At 34.9% G+C, this 20,384-nt stretch overlaps 1 protein-coding gene across 1 annotated transcript in view; it reads left to right on the top strand.

Moving 5' to 3' along the window:
• Positions 1 to 20,384, top strand: part of LOC106883505 (prolyl 3-hydroxylase 2) — a 105,944-nt gene that overhangs the window by 7,300 nt on the left and 78,260 nt on the right. The window contains exon 2 of the mRNA XM_089353115.1: positions 6,247 to 6,330. Within this exon, the coding sequence (XP_089209241.1) occupies positions 6,247 to 6,330 (84 nt within the window). The remainder of the gene's footprint in view (positions 1 to 6,246; positions 6,331 to 20,384) is intronic.

Here is a 20,384-nt window from a genome sequence, read left to right as displayed (position 1 = left end):
GGTATGGCATCCAACCATAGAAGCCAAACCAAATGATATGTATGAGCATCAGTCTATAGGAGCAATGACCTCCAGTAAGAAATGATTTAAACTGTAATGGCCTATCCAACCCTTACTGACATGGAAAGCACAGATAGAATAATGATGATAACAGACAATCATATTATGCTCAAATACCTATTTGGCATGGTTTTTACAGTTGGATGTCTTTCCTAATACCTGCTACTTTACAGTGTGTACTGCTTGCATTTTCTCACAGTATCAGCACTTGAAAAGTCATGAAGCCCCTTGGAAAGTCTAAAGAGTCATCTCAACTCTATGTTGTAGCTACTTGATTTGCCAACTACTTTACAGAATGTACAAAATACTCTTTTTGCGGTTCCAGCACTTGTGACTCAGAAGGCTAAAGATCCTCCATTACTGAAAAGGAAAATAGGATAGAGAGAGAGAGCAATGACTTTAGGTCAGATGTTGAAAGAAGTTTCAGTATGATATGTGTGTGCATTCGTGCACGTGCGTGTGTACACTCACACACACACACACACACACACATTATCATCATCATCATTATACATTCACTCTTCATGCTGGCATGGATTGGGTGGTTTGATGGGATCCAACTGGCCGGAGGACCATGTCTTGCTGTTATGTCTCAGTTTTGGTATAGTTTCTATTACTGGATGCCCTTCCCAATGCCAGCTACTTAACAGGGTCTGTTGCATGCTTTTTTCTTGGCCCCATCACTATGAGATTGCCCTGCAAAGAGCCCTTACAACTGGGAGAAAAAAGAAAGACTAGTGTTAAAGGATTAGTGCGAGAGTCACAGAATGATTGGAAGTATAGTGGGGTGGGTTGAGTAGGAGGAGATGGGTGGGGTAGATGACGTGGTGTCAGAAGGGAGGTAAAGATGATGGTGACAAGGAGCCAGAGTGTACTATCAAGGTAAAATGTTCAAGAAAGTGAATGAAAGAGAGCATGGGAATAGAAGGATCAGGAAGGGTGGGTGTGTGCATATGTGTGTGTGTTGTAGAGTGAGTGGTAGATAGAATTTGGAGTTGAGGCAGTCAACAGTAAATAGGGGGTGAAGATAGTCAATGGATCAATGGTGAAAATGAAGCTTGGGTGTCCATAGGAAGTGACTTAAGAAAGAGGTCAGGAAGTACAGGAAGGGTGTGATACAAGATGTAGTATTGAGTTCTGTTTTCATGAATTACAACAGCAGGATTTATAGAGTAAATAAGCGAGTGATAATATGGGGTGGGGATTGAATCATAATGAGTCACAGAGATGATTGGGAGACAGTAGGTTTAGACTTGACAGGGACATATTGGGCACAGAATCCAGATGTTTGCTTACACATACTTCCAATCTTCATCACTACCACCATTTTAACATCTATTTTGCTATGCTTGTATAAATGAGTTCTGTATTTCACCAATCATCCCAGTCCCTTGTCATTACCTCCTTGACATCCTGAGGTCAGTCTTCATTACTTAGTCCCACATCTTCCTGGGTTTCCCCTTTTCCACAGGTTCCATCCACTGTAAGCAGTTGCCACCTTATACAGCTGTCCTGATCTGTATACATCACATGCCCATACCAATACAGTTTTCTTATTTTCACACAACATATAAGTTTCACTGCATAAGATTCCTTTGATACCAAGTTTTTCTCTCAGCACATTTATACTTTGTCATTTATGTGCACTGACATTATACATTCAGCAGAGCATGCTTGCTTCATTCCTTTCTAGTTGTTTCAGGTCCTCTGCATTCATTGCCCTCATCTTATTACTTTGTAGCATTGCAGTTTGTACATCAGATCATACAGTCTACTTTTCACTTTGAGAGAGAAACCTTTTTTTGTTACCAACAGAAGTAATAGCTCCTTAAACTTTCTCCAGCCTGTTCTTTTGGCTGTTAAACTTTCAGAATGTCCTTCCCCACTGCTAATTAGATCACCAAGGTAATGGATGCCCTCAGCTATTTTTTGGGACTCTTCTGGACATTTGAGAGAATCTGTCCCTCATGCACTTTTAGTGATTTTTACTCCTGCACATCTATTATATAAAATGTTTGCTTTCTCTATTAACTGCCTGTAATTCCACTGCACCTTTCCCATATATTAAGCAAGGTCATTTCTCTCAACCAACTCTAGGTTAGTTGTGGTTGCCTTGGTGGATTCTGTGTTCTTCAGACTGCAGATAAATGACAGACTGGATTTGGTCTTCTACCTTGAAGTAGAATTTATTAATGACTTTTCATTTCTTTAAAAGCATACACTTTTAGAATCAGGATGTTTCTGGGATTGAAAATCTGCCTTTCATTTGGTTCTCGAACATCCAGCATTGGGATCTGATTTAAAAGCATTTGGGTTGCTATTTCTAGCAGGTAAAGCTTGGCTGATTCACACCATCTTGGTTGTCATTTGTCAGATGATGTCAGAGATCAAGGGGGAGATAAATAACATTAGCTTCATTAATTTTACATTGTGATAAAGACTTTTGGACAAATTGGCCAACAGTTGGAATTCAAATTGGGATTGGAACAATAGAATAACTGCATTACATAATTAATTCACATCTGTCCTTAACATCACCAGTGCATATATAGTCATTATAGATGTATTATTGTCATGCTATTTAGCTCTCTTTAGTTTTGGGCCACAGGCCCTATTAGCTCTCTACAAGAGCTAGCTCAAAAGTTCACACAGAATGCGGCTTTTAAGCTAGTTTCTTTCTGTTTCTCCTTGTTTCTTTCTGTGTTCCTTTCTGTGGAAGAGCATAGGCTCGAAATGTTAAAGACTTTTTCAATTCCCAAGCGTTATACTAATACATCTGTTTGTTTTCTACACCACCTGTCTTCGTCTTTTGATTTTTTTGTGAATTCTCCCTATATATATATATATATATATATATATATATATATATATATATATATATATATATATATATATATATATATTTATCAAGTGTGTTTGTGTGTATGTATTTGTATATGTGAGGGTGTGAAAAAATTATATATATATATATATATATATATATATATATATATGTGGGTATGTGTTTGAGCAAGTATATTGTAGACTGTTTTTATATTAATAAATATTTATGTAAAGTCTAGACTAGATTTCTCTTTATATTCTGTGAAATGTTAATTTTAATGCTAGGTGTTTTAAGATCTGATACCTGATTGTATTTCTGTGATGTTTTATACCTCTTAATATTCTAATATCTATTGCTCAACTGCATTCAAAAGTTTTAGCATCATCATAAATTAATTTATCTCTATGTTTGGCAATAGTAACCTTGGTTTTGTTGCTGTCAGTCATCTGTGATGTTTTACACATCTTTATTTAGCTGATAGAATATTTGCTTTTGGTACTGCATTTCTGTTTCCATATCTGACTATAGGTAAAGATAGGTTAAATTTTAGTGGTTAATATTAAAGGTATTAATAAGGCTTTGAGCTGGCAGAATTGTTAGCACACAGGACAAAATGCTTAGCAACATTTCACCTGTCCTTACCTTCTGAGTTCAAATTCTGCTGGGGTTGACTTTATCTTTCATCCTTGAGGGCCAATAAAATAAGTACCAACTGAGCACTTGGGGTGATGTAATCAACTTGCTTCCACCCTCACACTTGCTGGCTTTGTGCCAAAATTTGAAACTAATACTAAAGGTTTGTTGCCAGTACCGCCGAACTGGCTCCTGTACGGGTGGCACATAAAATACACAATTTTGAGCATGGCCGTTGCCAGTACCGCCTGACTGGCCTTCGTGCTGGTGGCACGTAAAAGCACCCACTACACTCTCGGAGTGGTTGGCATTAGGAAGGGCTTCCAGCTGTAAAAACTCTGCCAAATCAGATTGGAGCCTGGTGTAGCCATCTGGTTTCACCAGTCCTCAGTCAAATCGTCCAACCCATGCTAGCATGGAAAGCGGACGTTAAATGACGATTAAAAGTATCAGTAGGTGGTAAACTGGCAGAATTGTTCCGTATTGGATAAATTGCTTAGCAGCATTTCTTCTGACTTTACATTCTGAGTTCATATACAGCTGGGTCAGCTGTCTTTCGTCCTTTCAGGGTCAATAAAATAAGTACCAGTTAAGCACTGGGGTCAATGTAATTGACTTATTCACTCCCTGGAGTTACTGGCCTTGTGCCAAAATTTGAAACTGATATTAAAGGTATTAACAAAATTTATATTAACCCCATTTACAAAACCAGTTGAAAAGTTACTTGGTGCCCAACCTATATTGAAATGTATGTATGTATTGATATTCATATATATGTCCTGTGTAAACATGTATGCATGTCTATATAAGTACTCTTTTCTGTATGAGTGTTTGTATTTATGTATGTATGCTTATATTTATATACACATTTAAACATATGCACATATATGTATATTTTACTGTATATCTCTTTTACTCTTTTACTTGTTTCAGTCATTTGACTGTGGCCATGCTAGAGCACCGCCTTTAGTCGAGCAAATCGACCCCAGGACTTATTCTTTGTAAGCCCAGTACTTATTCTATCGGTCTCTTTTGCCGAACCGCTAAGTTACGGGGACGTAAACACACCAGCATCAGTTGTCAAGCGATGTTGCGGGGACAAACACAGACACACAAACATACACACACACACACACACACACATACATATACATACATATATACGACAGGCTTCTTTCAGTTTCCGTCTACCAAATCCACTCACAAGGCTTTGGTCGGCCCGAGGCTATAGTAGAAGACACTTGCCCAAGGTGCCACTCAGTGGGACTGAACCCGGAACCATATGTAATATTTGTATGTTGAAGTTTAATTACTGTAATTAACAACATAAAAGATGCATAAGCTTATTCTTTGCACTACAGTTTCAACAACACATATACAAGTTAAAAATTTCTTAATGCATTGAAGCATGTAATATATGCACAATTTCACAAAAACGACCTGGTGTAATATTTTGGAGACATTTTATTTTTGAAAAAAATGTGTCATATGTCATCAAATATGGTATATGTGTGTGTGTGTTTATTTATATATGTAGGGAAATGTATGTATACTAACTTCTGAGATTGTGTACAAAATTTGAAACAAAACACTTATATATGTATATGTCCATCCACTATCAATGAAAAATTTATACAAATACCAAAGAGTAACATCCTCCTTTATCTACAGGGTGTCCACAAAGTCTGGGTACATGGGGATTAACACATACTTTAAGAAATTATTATTTCTTATATTTAATTGTTTATGTTATGATTTTATTTACTCCATGTAACCACATGGGGATTAACACATACTTTAAGAAATTATTATTTTTTATATTTAATTGTTTATGTTATGATTTTATTTACTCCATGTACCCAGACCTTGTGGACACCCTGTAGAAAACTAGTATTTTAGTATTCAGATTACTCTGTCATATGTAATATTTATTTATTCACATTGTTTTATGGATTAATCTTGTATCATCTTGCAGCTTCGAAATTTCAATGATGTGATTGTATAATTTTAGAATGACATTGTAGGATAGGTGTGAGAGGTCTAACTGGCTGGTTCAAATATAAAACCAATTGAATATTTGGGCTGGATGTGGCCAGTTTAAATGCTAAAGAGTTAAACATTAACTTTTTTACTTAGTTGGAGATATGTTTGAATGCTAACTTTCAACCACTAAATTTGGCTTGTAATCAATCTGTGCTGCTATAGAAATCTAATCTCTGGTTACCTGTGTTTATATTCATGAATGAATAAATGCAAACAATGACAAAAAATCAACCAGGGTAACGACTAATTGCTTACATTGAATAGATCTAACTTAAACCACTTAACCTGAATTAAACAACACTAATGTCATCTATTCTACCAGAACAATAGCTTTACCCTGTTTTTCCTTTCCAGCATTATCTCTTAACCCTTTAACATTCAGATTACTCTGTCAAATTTAATGCTTATTTATTCAGATTGTTTTGAAATAATCATGCATTATCTCCTAGCTTCAAGATTTCAATGATGTGGTGGTTTATTATCAGAATAACATAGTAGGGTATGTGTGAAAGGCTAAATCTAGCCTGTCTAAGCATAAAACAAGGTAGAATATTTGGGTCAAATATTTCTGGTTTAAATGCTAAACAGTTGAATGTTTCCTCCTCTTTAGTCTGTTACTTTTTTCTCCAGAAGCTAATTTTTTTCACCTTTTCAATTAAATGATCCATAAATATATTTCTTTGTAGGCTACAAAAATCAATTATTATACCACACCTACTTTGCAACCATATTGTCCTACCCACCAGATGAAAGAAACTTGTACACATAAGGTTTGGAAAACCAAAAGCACTTCCATCTATCTATCATTTATCTTCATCACTCATCATTTTTTCTATTCACTGTATAATGTTACTGGTGAAAGTAAGGCATCAATGGCCCTCTCTTGTCTGTCATTTGTCATGATCTTTTCTTTATTTCTATAGGAGATATGAATATATATAAATCTTGGTCTACAGTAATTCCACTCTTGGAATGATTAACATTCAAATGCCTGAGTTTCCTCTCTTATTAGATTTTACATTAACCCTTTACCATTTTATTCGGCCGTATCTAGATTATGTTCAAATTAGCACACCTATGCTATAATGTTATTCTAAAAATAAGCAATCACATCATCAAAATCTCAAAGCTACATGATAATGCATGATTAATTTGAACCAATGTGAATAAATAGGCATTACATTTGTTAGAGAAATCTGAATGCTAAAGGGTTAAATTTCTTTTTCAATACTGCAATCACATCCTTCTCAAATACTTCATTTCTACAGAACACAAAATCATCAATATGCATTGTCAGAATATCCATCAGTTTTCTACTAGCAATAATGCCAGAGAAATAAATCATTGCAATAAGCATTTTCTATTCTTCCTGGTTCAGTCTATACTTGAGTAACTTTCTTATACCATGACCAAACTGCATCATTCAACCTACAGGTGCATCACTTCAGTTTCTACATCTATGACTTTAAACACACATCAGAAATTAACTGAAGGAACAACTCTCTCTTTAGCATTATCACTTTGCAAAAATTCTGAGGTGAAATCAAGAGTCTGCACTTGCCTATTCATAACATGCAGTTAACATTATTAATTGCATGGCTTCACAGTTGCATGTTGGAGAGTCTGCTTTTAGATCACTTGACTCTTCCTCACAACCATGTGCAACAAGACGGGACTTCATCAGCCCCTTATTATTATCTTTGTGTTTCTCAGCAATTACCCACTGTGTTAATGTAGTTTTCTTACACATTCATGTATATCATATACATCATGATTCCTCATATCTCATTCCTTATGCTTAGCACCAGCACCTTTTCTCATGCTTGTCTACTTGAACAGTTTTCTGAGTTACCACTCCTCATTGACGCACATGTTTCAGTTAACACATAAATGATCTTTCTCTTTTCCTGGTATTATATTCAGCCAGTTACTATTTCACTTTTGCCTTTGGCTGTGTTGCCATAGTTTTTTTCTCCTTTCTATTTCTTACACACATTCATTTTATATTTCTACCTGGTTATTCAGTCTTATCTTTTAAATCAACTTTGTTCTGATTCAGAACCATCTAACGAGAAAAGATATATTTTTCACATTCTTCCTCTTTCACTGCAGTTGTATTTTTCATGCTTCTTTTAGGTTCTTCCATCACAACTTCCTTGCCAGAATTTTTTTTGTTCTTGTAACCATCATTTGACATAGACGCATTCTGTAAAATGCTCCTCCATAATTAATTAATCGAATCTTCTTTGACCAATACCTTTATAGGTTTTATAATAAATTTGGTTACCAGTAACAAAATCTTCATCAACATAACTCCTTGCTTTAGACATCAGTGCTCTCCTCATTTTTCTCACTAGCCTCAACTTCCATGAAATTCTTTCTTTCAGTATGAAAGTCACTGATTGTTGTGAATTCCAGAGCAGGTAACCAGTCTCTCAGAACTATGAGTGTGTTCATTTGGACTATGTCCTAAGTAATTCAGGAGTGCATTTTTGCATTAATTGCCCATGCCAAGACTATCTCTGACTCATACTTCACATTTTCTAATGTTTTCTGTAGTGCTTCTGTTTCTAACCATGACAACTAGTATCGTGATTAAACTAAATTTCATACAGAGTTTCATGGAAGACAGACTAGTGAGGAGATTAAGAAGAACACTGAGGTTTAAAGTGAGAAGTTATGCTGATGAAAACCATGCTACTGGTGACCAAATATGCTATTGAAACCAAAACTTCAAAAGATGGTAAAATCTTGCCAGAGTGTTGAATAGTGAAGGTTGTATCAGTTAGACATGGAGATGCATTTTACTGAAGGTGCCTGTGTTAAATGATGGTGTGCAAAATCAAAAAGGACTCTGACAAGGAAATTATGATTAGGGAACTTAAAAGAAATGTGAAAAATACATATATAGTAAAGGAAAAGTGTGAGGATCTATTTACTGAGAAAAGTAGAGTCTTGAATCAGAAAAATGTTGATTTAAAAGATAGGACTAAAAGAAGCAGGCTGGAATAAAAGAGTGAAATATAAAATTAATAGATGCAATGAATAGAAAGGGGGGGGGGGGACTATGACACATAACCAAAAGCAAAAACAAAATACTGTCAATGGTTGAATATGATGTCAGGAAAAGAGAATGAAGATCCTTTTTGTGTTAAATTCACCTTCATTTTTGCTTTAAAATTGACTGGGAGTTTCAAAATAAGATGACAACATCAAAGGTACATTCCTAATGATTTATTCAATTTTCTTAGTTTTCAATAATCTGACAGCAGAGTATCTAGTAGTGGCACCACTAAAATTCAGAATCCAGGACTTCTTGTAAATGTGTTCCTTCAGATCAGTGCACACTGTGTCACTCAACTTATTTGTAAGAAGCAATCCCTCTATGGGTCTCCATGAACATCTTATAAACATACAATGAATTTAACAAGAGATGCTGATTTCTATAGTTCATCATCCTTTAATCTTCTACTCTTTCAATCTAAAGACTCTAGTTTTTCCTTTGAAGCATGAGCAAAATGCAGTGGAATTTTTCAGGCTTCTTCTTTTCTGCACTGGCACATTTATATAGAATTTTCACTTGTAACATAATGTTTGGAATACTGCATGTTAGTTAATAACAGCATGTTAGTTAAAGAAATACTATAGTGACTTGACAATGTGATTTTTAGTTTAACAGATTTACCCAAAATTCTACTGTAGTCATTTTTTAACTCCATTTGGAAATGGGCTGTGCGTGAGAAGACCCGGCAAGCCAAGTAAGATCGTTGCCAGTGCCCCTGGACTGGTTCTTGTGCGGGTGGCACATGAGATGCACCATTTTGAGCATGGCCGTTGCCAGTACCGCCTGACTGGCTCCTGTAGGATTTTCGAGCGAGATCGTTGCCAGTGCCCCTGGACTGGCTTGTGCGGGTGGCACATAAAAGACACCATTTCGAGCGTGGCCGTTTTCGTGCGGGTGACACGTAAAAGCACCCACTACACTCTCTGAGTGGTTGGCGTTAGGAAGGGCATCCAGCTGTAGAAACTCTGCCAAATCAGACTGGAGCCTGGTGTTGCCATCCGGTTTCACCAGTCCTCAGTCAAATCGTCCAACCCATGCTAGCATGGAAAGCGGACGTTAAACGATGATGATGATGATGATGATTCTGCCAGTTTTCATAGATTTGGGGTTTAAAAGAAGTGAATTGGCTTCTATAATGTATAAACTGGCGTTTCCTATAATGAGATAAAACTTTCCCACTTTAATGCCATTCCAGTACTAAAGCAGAAACTTTTGTCAGAAGCTTATCTCTGTTACTCAGTGTATCTAGAAATACTTATAACCAGTGTTTTTTTTTTTGGCAATTATATGAACAGAGACAGAGTCTAATATTCTCATATCAAGCACTTCTTTCACAAAGGTAGACCTCTATCTCTCAGTCCAAATGACAGTTGACAGCTGTATAGAAGATAGGGGTATTAAGAATATGAAGGTAGGGAAAACAACTGGTCCACTAAGGATAATTGCTGAGATGCTTAAAACACCTGTGAAGTTTGATACTGGTTAGTCTCTCAAGAAGTAAATCAGGTAAAATAGGTAGGGTTCAATCTCAGTGATTGATGCTACAGTATCATTGTAAACTGCTACAAGGACACAGGTGATGCACTAGAGAGAGGAAACTATAGTGGTATCATATTTTTGGGTTACAGTTACAAATATTTTTTATCAAGAGTTATTGCGAAAATGATTAGGAACAAAATTAACCTGGATAGGATACAGTTTGGCTGTGTTCCAGAAAGAGATACCACTAATACCATGTTCCAAGTAAGACATCTGCAAGCTAAGGGAACAGATCTTGGAGTAAGCCCCTACACCCAGCATTTGTTGATTTGGACAAAGCCTTTGATGAAATCCTTTATTCTGTGATCTGGTGGGCACTGAGGAAACTAGGAGTAGATGAATGACTTGTGAAGGATATACATGTCGTATACAGAGATGCTGTTAGCAATGTGTTCAGTAATAAATGTGGTGTGCAGGTAGTGGTCTACTAGGATTCAGTTCTCAGTTCCTCCTGTTAATTTATAATCCTTCAAGCTGTAACAAAGAATTTAAGATTGGCTGTCCTTGGAAACTTCTGAATGCTGCCAACAACATAGCTCTTACAACAGAATCTGTAGAAGGATTCAAGCAGGAATTCCAGACATGGAAGCAGAATTTGGCAATGAAAGGCCTTTAAGTAAACTTATTGAAAAACAAAAATTTCAGTAAGTTGGAAGGCCAATTGTAGTATCAGTGAAAAGGCTATGCTCCATTTGCAGAAAAAGAGTTTGTAGAGAATCCTTAAGTTGTGTCTAGTGTAATCAATGGACACAAAAGTTGTGGTGGAATTAAAAGCCAGTTAACAGAGAAGATAAATTTCATATGTAGTAGGTTCACTGGGGCAATAAGTACTAAGAGCACTCAAGAGATAGATTCTGCTAAGAGATCAGGTAACTCCCTACAAGCAGTTGATAGCTTTTGTTACTTTGGTGTTTTTCTTAGTAGTGGTTGGGCAGGTTTTCTGAAAGTGTGATAGAATATGAATTGGTTGTAGAAAATTCAAGGAGTCATTACCACTGCTTGAAAGAAAGGGCTTCTCTTTTAGAGAGAAGGGCAGATAGCATGATGCTTGTGTGTGAAGTGCTTTGTTGCATGGCAACAACACACTTTGTACTCAATTTTGTGCAACTTTCACTTTGTTCTGTTGCTTAAGAGCCCATAAATTTCTTCTTAAGACAACAGAATTGTGTTTAGTTCTTTCAGCTTGTTGCAAGATTAAAAGGAAAAAAAAACCTTTCCATAAATTTAATATTAGTTATCAATACATATTATTATGTAAAACATAAGAATATATATCTTGGATTATTCAGGTGCATATTTTCATTCATTGGCTCTGTTGGAATATAACTTCCCAAACTGAAATTGTATCTCTTAAGTTCTTACACCACATGGATATAATTTCATATGGTCTTTCCTTAATTTAAACTTTTAGTATTAACTTGGTGCCTACGTGACAGAACGCATGTTTTGTCATCTTATTCCTTTACCCATTTTGAATGCTAAGCATTCAATACAACTAAAAACTTTGTCAAGTAAGCCATTTTAAATAAATATTATTTTAGCCTTTTAGCCCTTTTTTCTTTTCTATATGCTTTGTGGTTCCTTGTTTTATTTGCATTCGTAAACATGATTTACTATTAGGATAATTTAGCTGTTGTTATTTAGCCTGTGTCAACTTGGAGCAGACCTAATCAAATTTATAACAACAATCATCCTGTAGTTTTAAAGGTTTCTAGGAATGCATTATGTAATGTGTTCTTTTTCAAGACAGTAAATATTGTTTGAAGGAAACTTTGCTGCTATTCTAACAGGTGAACAACTATATATATAGATGCTTAATTTATTAAGTTTTAAAAGTAGGCTATATTAGTGATCTTTGCAGCAGCTAGACACTTTCAAAGTTTAGGATGATAAATCTTACGCTTAGTTTCATTGTATTCCACTCTATAGGAGTTTATTTCTCTTAGCAATAAAATCCCTTTGTGAGGGTGTGATGTTCATGTCTTTCCTAATGGTATTACTGAAGGAAAATAGCTTCAGCCCAAAATAAAAGTATACTATCAAATTGCTGGAAGTTTCTTTTCAGCTTGTGGTACTTACTGTTTATCATTGTCTGTATTGAAGTTTTCATTCTACATAATTCCATATCATCTTTAGAAACATTTTTAGATTATTATAAACCTTTTCTTTTTGAATAAATCTACAAATATTAATTAGAGAAAGGACTCAATATACAATACAGTGCCAAATATCTATTCTACAAAAGTTGACTGATTTTGAAGGGCTCAATACATTATGCAGAATCAAGTATATAAGAAAGGTGACTGTGACTTCGAAGGACTAAATATATGATGTAGAATCACATATATAAGAATTGACTGTGACTTCGAAGGACTCAGTACATGATGTTGTGTCAAATATTTTATGGAAAATTGACTGTAACTTTGAAGTTTCATCGAGGAAAGCTTATCAAACAATTCACATGAATAGGATGTAGCATTTATATAGATGTTCTTAGTTTTAGGCATGATAGAAAGGTAGCAGCAGCAGTGGTAGTAGTAGTCACTGTAGTAGTGTAATTGAGGAATCTGAACTGAAGTCAAAGACGTTAGCACATGTGGAGATATGAAATTGATCAAAACTACTGTTGGAAACTGAAGAGAATATAAAAGTTAAAAATAGAGAAGTGAGATTGTAAAGAATGTATATTTTTAGAATAAAAGACTAATAAAAAAACGAATGGAAGACAAATAAAGGAATAAATGGGAGGAGAAGAGGAAAAGGCTGGAGGAGAAATATTATCAAATATGAAATCAGTACGAGGGGGAATTTTTAGTGTGAATGAATAGGTCGAGTGGATTATATTGTATTTATTTATTACCGTATTTTAACATGTATAAGGAACCTCCTAATTTTTGGGACTTAAAATTTGGGAAAAAGGTTTTGTAAGGGATTATAATACAATCCATGTACAAGAAACTCCCATATTTTTTTAACCTAAGTTTTGACGAAAAAAGAGTTCCTTATACATGTTAAAATATGGTATTTCAAATTTTAAAAGGTATGGGACTAGTGTAGATTTCTAGATCTATTATAGTAATATTTTAGTAGAAAGGTGCATAGTAGGGCCAACTGAATTAGAGTTTTTTCTACTATATGCACAAGATCTGAAAGTTTATGGGAGAAGGGGCTAGTTGTTTACATCAACCCCTAGTGCTCAACTGGTACATGTTTTATTGAGTAAGAAAGGATGAAAGGCAAAGTTAACCTCAGCAGAATTTGAACTCAGCATGTTGCTGGAAGAAATACTGCTAGACATTTTTTTTCCAGTGTGTTAATGAATCTACCGTGGAGGCGCAATGGCCCAGTGGTTAAGGCAGCGGACTCGCAGTCATAGGATCGCGGTTTCGATTCCCAGACCGGGCGTGTGAGTGTTTATTGAGTGAAAACACCTAAAGCTCCACGAGGCTCCGGCAGGGGATGGTGGCGAACCCTGCTGTACTCTTTCACCACAACTTTCTCTCACTCTTACTTCCTGTTTCTGTTGTGCCTATAATTCAAAGGGTCAGCCTTGTCGCACTCTGTGTCACGCTGAATATCCCCAAGAACTACGTTAAGGGTACATGTGTCTGTGGAGTGCTCAGCCTCTTGCACGTTAATTTCATGAGCAGGCTGTTCCGTTGATCAGATCAACTGGAACCCTCGACGTCGTAAGCAACGGAGTGCCAACAACAAAATGAATCTAGCAGTTCACTACTTTTTAACTGGTCATAATGAAGGCTTCTACTGAATTTTATAAATTTTAATTTGATAGGATGAAAATTAAATTTTTATAGCAAGTATGGCTGTGTGGTTAACAAGTTTGCATCCCATCCACATGATTTCAGGTTCAATTTCATTGTGTGGCACCTTGGGCAATTGTCTTCTACTATAGCCCTAAGCATTGTCAGTGAATTTGGTTGATGGAAACTGAAAGAAGCCTATCATGTGTGTGTGTGTTTGTGTCCCTTTGTCAGGATAGCTGTAACCAATATATATATATAATATATATATAAAATTAATCAAAAGACATACTAAGTATGTCCACCTGCTGGAAATAAGTCAAAAGTCTTATTTAAATCACCAAAATAAGAGTTTTGACTGTTATTTCTAGCAGGTAGACATACCTAGCATGTCTTTGATTATAATCCTTCAGCTATTTAATGCTCTTTTTTGGGCCTGCAATTGCCTATATTATTGATTCTATTATTATCATTTTTAAATTGTTACACTAAGAATAATAGTCAATGACATCTTTGCAAATATTTTCTCAACAATTATTTGCTCCATATATATATATGTGCACATATGCAGACAGCCATGCCTATTAAGAGGTTTGCTTCCTAATCACATGGTTTCAGGTTCAGTCCCACTGAGTAATATCTTGGGCAAGTGTCTTCTGCTATAGCCCCAACCTATCACTAACTCTTGCTCATATTTGAGGTAAAGGATTTTGGGATAATATAATTGACTACTGCCTATTACTTTTGACTGATTACACATAAAATACACAAGTGAACTGTCTGGAGATATAGGACAAATATTGTATACTCTATATAAAAATAGTTTTTTGAGTTGCTTGTGATGATTTAAAGAAGAGAAAAATGAGATTCCACATGCTTTCTTTCCTTTATATGAACTATGGGTATACTGATAGTTAAACTGATTATAAAGAAATAAAAATGTGCCAACTACTATGTACAGTGATGGTTGTGGTGTGATATCTATGAATTATAATTAATATGACTGATTCTAGAATTTAAAAAAAGGCTAAATATAGAACGTTTCTACAACACCTGAAATGATATAGTTAAACCAAAATAGTACTTCTTGGAAGTTCTCTTAAAGTGTCATGAGGTAATGAATTTCAGTTATGGAAATGAGTGTAATAAATACATGAATCACTTCTATTCTGTGTAACATGATAGATTGAGCTTGATGACTGTCGATGACAACAACAACGATCATCATCATATGTTTGTTTTCTATGCTGGCATGTGTTGGACAGTTTGACAGGATCTGGTGCACTGCAGGGCTGCATTGTGTTCCAGTGTCAGCTTTGGAATGGTTTCTATGGCTGGATTCCTTCCCTAATGTCAATCACATCACTGTGTACACTGGGTGCATTTTTCATGCTACTGGCATATCTGAGATTGCCAGCTAACAAACAGAACAAAAATAAAATAGTCATTTCACAAACTGCCACAAGCCTTGAGTCAGTGTTTCAATTTAGTTTCTGTTAAATTTAAACAAATAAGATGGCGAGAATCCCTTTCGCTTTAGAACTGTTTAACTAAACAACTCCATTTGATATCCTTTGTTTCCTGTTCTGGTCCATTATGCTTCCTCTATATCCTGTTGCTTGAAAATTTTGCACTGTCCACTTTTCTATGCTTGCATGGTTCATATTTGTTGGGGCTAATTTTCTGCAGCTGGATGATCTTCCTGTCACCATCCCTCATCTGTTTCCAAGCAAGTAATATATCTGCATAACCAGGCATTTTTTTCTTGGAAGACTGGAAATAAATAACACACCTTATGATGGTGATACTTGTTTACAACCATCACATGATGCCAAGAAAAGGGTACATACATATATGTGTGTGTGTTATAAGCTTCTTTTAGTTTCCATCTGACAAATTCACTCACAAGGCTTTGGTCAACCTGGGGTTTTAGTAGAAAACACTTGCCCAAGCTACCATGCAGTAGGACTGAACTTGAGCCTACATGGCTGAAAAGTAAGCCTCTTAACCATATAGCTATGCCTGTACCTACATCTATGTATTTCTTAATTGATATGTTCTGTAGTGCTTTCTGTGATTTTCATTGAGAGTTTTCTCTTAAATCAGCACAAATTAAAAAATTCTTATTAGAGGCTGTGCAGAATGCCTATAATTCTTTTGATTTTACATAGTAACTGATGACAGACCATAATAGGGATACAAATAGTCTTTTATTGGTTTAGTTATTGGAGGAAGAGCAGGTTCTTCAAAACTGGTAGAAAGAAGGAAGATCCTTAGACTAGGAACTTGTTCTGAATGTTGCAACAGTGCATTACACCACTAAAAGCCTTCATGAGCCAGGTGGTGGTGTTAAACCATACAGATGAAATTAAGATATTACAATTACTGATTTTATCAACTCTACTCATTGAAATATTTATTTAATTATTATATTTATAAGTAATGTTTTATGAATTGAAAAATCATTAAAGATAAAATCTGACAATTATATTCATGAATTGAAAACTTATTGTAACTATTTATTCTGACACTCTACAAAGAGAAGGACTAAGTCAAAGTGAGATGTGAACCTTTTAAGAGGTATTAAGAATGTGCTTCTTTCCTTTGAGTAAAATCCATTTCCCCATCCATTTGAAATGTTTTGCACAGATGTCTGTTTTATGTTTATTTTTAAGCTCCAGATTATATCTTGAGACTGTCATCTTGAAATTCCTGAATGATGTTGTCTATGTCACACATGTTGCAATCTTTTGATTTGTCTTTTCTTCAGTTGAAGATTTAGTAGGGGATTCTTTATAGTAGCTCTAATAGCCTGCTGTGAATCACATCTGTGAACACAAGCACAATGATTTTTGACTCATTTCCTCAATCTAATGATATATATTTTTTCCACTTTTATTGTACACTTAGTTATTTCTTGTACTTAAAGGGGTTTGGTAATAATAGCAATGGAATCTGAGATTGCATAGACATACACTGTGAACCCATTTCTCATTGTCGTAGTTTTGTTTTTAAAGACAATTTCTGTTTTAATAGAGACATATAGGTCTACCAGTTAATAGCACAACCTTAATTATCCTTGCTATATTCCCACTGTGAGAATGATAAAAATAATTCTCACTTCAAGGACATCTCAATCACAAACTCATTTCCACTTACTAAGTATGATATATTTTTGGCTCATTTTTGTGAGAGTTCAACTGTATAAACTTAGAAAATAATAGATATAACTAAAAGTAATCAAATTGTTGTTGGGTAATACAAGTCAGCTCTGATTGAATAGACTTATGATATACAAGTAGATGGACGTTTGACTAGTTGTGACCCACAAATCTGTTTATTCCAGATAGCTAAGAGGTGTTATCTACATCTACATGTATATGTGATTATGTTTCTCATGCATAAAATGCTCCATCATAATTGATAATGGACTGACTAGCTTACAAGCTTTGAATTGTCATCTGCTTCAGTGCAAGTATTGTATAAAGCTACTGTTTACACTTAATGGTTGGTGTGCCATTTTAAGAGAAAATAAACAAAATAGTACTTGTTGAATTGTATGTGAGTATCTCAGACTAACTTATTTGTAAAATTAAGTAGCATTGATATCTTGACAATACAGCTTTGTTTTTCCTTTTCCTTCAAGTCATCAGTATATCAATAGTTTTACTGTTTTGGTGTGGTCTATAAAGAAATGCTTCCACAGATTATATCCTAAAAGAACTCTTTGCCTATCTCACACCATAATTTAATTCTTTAATGGAACCCAGTTTACCTATACTAATTTGGATGCATCCACATTGTTTTATAGAATCCTTTTTTAATAAGCTAAACAAGGCATTTCTACTCTCACTTTTGTTTCCCAAAATAGTATTTAAAACTCCTGAAGAGAAAATCATGGTTTATAAGGTTTCCCCACTTAGTGAACTATGTATTAATTAATGTGATGAGCAAAAAAACTTTGATTAATTGAGACTATACCGGCATTGAGAAAAAGTAAAGACTTGAACAATATTTCAGCTCTTCAAATTCATATCGGTCTATTGATAACTTATATTGACACATATTTTTTTCTGTACTATTGGCTGGAAATTTTATTGATATCCACCATTGTGGCTAGAGAGAGAAAGAGATGATTAGTGTAGAAATAGCCTGACAGTCTCTTAAAACCCTGTAACTTAGAGGGAGTTCATAAAAATATAAAAGTGTTTTCTAGCACTCCACCACACCTTCAACACCATTGCTTTGCACTCATGGTATTTCTAGAGAATTTGCTGCAGCTAGAATGAGTTTATGGATAATACCTGCTAAATCAGATAAGTCTCAAAGTTATTAAAGACCCTTGGCTCAAAGTCAACCAGGAGCTATTTCAAGTCTTTCATAGTCATATCTAATTCCCCTTTCATGTCTTCATCACTTGTTCCTTCTTCTAATATCCTTTATATAATTAATGTTTGTCTCTTGTTTGTTTTCTTCATTATTACATATCACTGAGTGTCTAGTGACACTTTTTGATCCAAAATGACAACACTACAGAAAAGTACACACTGCATTATTGTCATCAAATAACTGTTACTTTTGGTAGAATGGTAGAATGTTCTAGATATATATGTTTAACTGTCTTAATATAGCAAAAATCTCTCTTATTAAATTCCTCTGTTATCTCTATTCTAGAGGATCACATATTTCAAGTTCTATATTGTGTGACAACATGGCCTGTATTAAAGGTAGATTACTGTGGGTAGAATTTCCACTTGTGCCATAGGTTTGCTAAGCACATCTAACAAAGCATCTAGCAATATAACAACAAAATAACATAGACTTCGTTCAACAGTGTATTCATTTAACTTTCACTTCTGTTGTCATAATTCTCAGTTCACATATTACTGAATAAGTAGGGAACTATCCAACCAGTCAACAGTTTTGAAATTTGTATTTTGTCACAGGCATTGCATTATATCTGTGAGGTAAGACTCTTGTTTCTGAATAGCTGAGGCCATTTAGCCCCAAGTTTGTGCTGCAACAGGGAGTGGGGTGGAGGGGGGTGGCATGGGGAAGTACATTGTTATCCACAGCAATTTCTCAATACTACATTAAGTTGCTACTCTACCATTGCTTAAATGTTTTGGACCATATACAATATTGATGGTTATAACCAATTGATCAAAGTTTGGCCTATCCAACACATTATCTGTAGCAATAACAGGTGTTGAATTTCCACCAATTAAAGAACACCATTGGCTCACATGCATATGTTGTTGAGGTCACTATTTTTTAGCAAATAAAATGGCTACCTTTTGTATATCTGCATGGTTCTTCCAGTCATTTTCATCCAAACTAATAGTCTGGATTTCTCAATTTCTTTAGAGATTGTTGTGGATCCACCTAAATCTTTGGTGATTAGCTTGTTGAAAAGAAAACAAAAAGACTTGTCTCTCATATACTTTTACTCTTTCTCACATACCCATAATATCAGAGATTTGTTCTCACTCACGTGACTTTGAAAATCAATTATAGATTAAAAAAAAAAAAAACATGTTTCACAAATGTATTTGTTAACAGTTCTCAACGTTCACAAATATGAAGACACATTCATAAACATTTTTGTATGAATACTAATTTTTGTTTACATGTCATTTTATTCACTTTTTCAGAATGGCTTACTAAGACTGATTTATATTATTTATATAATATTGTTGATTATTGACACACAGTCTTCATCTTATTGTATTTATCTTTCAACATCAAACTATTTTATCATCATAAACTTATCATAATCATTAAAAGTTCTTCCCTGGGGAAAAGTTACTCTGATAGACAGGCATAATAGCCCAGTGAAAATTTGGCATCTACTGAATGTCACTGATTTCTGAGATAAGCACCTTCTAACTCATTTAATTGCAGAGGTTCAGTATGTCCACTTTACAAGTATCAACCAGGTTTATGATATTGATTTTTAACATAGGCCTAAGACCCCTAATTTTAAGGATTGGTATATTGATTAAATCAGTCCTGATACATTATTAGTACTTTATTTTATTGATCCTGGAAGGTTGAAAGGCAAAGTTGACCTTGGTGAGAGTTGAACTCGAAACATAACAGGCTACTACTAAAAGTGTAAGGCAGTTTGATGCTTCAGAAATTCTGCCAATAGGATATGTACTAGCGTTTGTGTCCAGACACTATCTCTAATCTCTATATCGAAAGTCAGACTGCTGAACACACATTTACTACTGCACATGTTGAGTTTTATCATCCAGATGTCATCATTGCCACCATCTCCACTCCCACATCCTTCAGTATGATACTTAATGGTATATCTTTTCTGTTATTTCTTCCACATTTGACAACTCAGTGATTTAAAGAATTTCCCCAGTTTTCATCATTGTTAGACAATCCTAACTATGGAGTCTCTTTCCTGTGTCATTTTTGTTTTATGATGTATTAAATTTCTTGTAAA

This window comes from Octopus bimaculoides, chromosome 5 (assembly GCF_046866305.1).
Source record: "Octopus bimaculoides isolate indiv1 chromosome 5, ASM4686630v1, whole genome shotgun sequence".
Lineage (NCBI taxonomy): Eukaryota > Metazoa > Mollusca > Cephalopoda > Octopoda > Octopodidae > Octopus > Octopus bimaculoides.
This window is presented reverse-complemented; position numbering and strand designations above follow the sequence as displayed.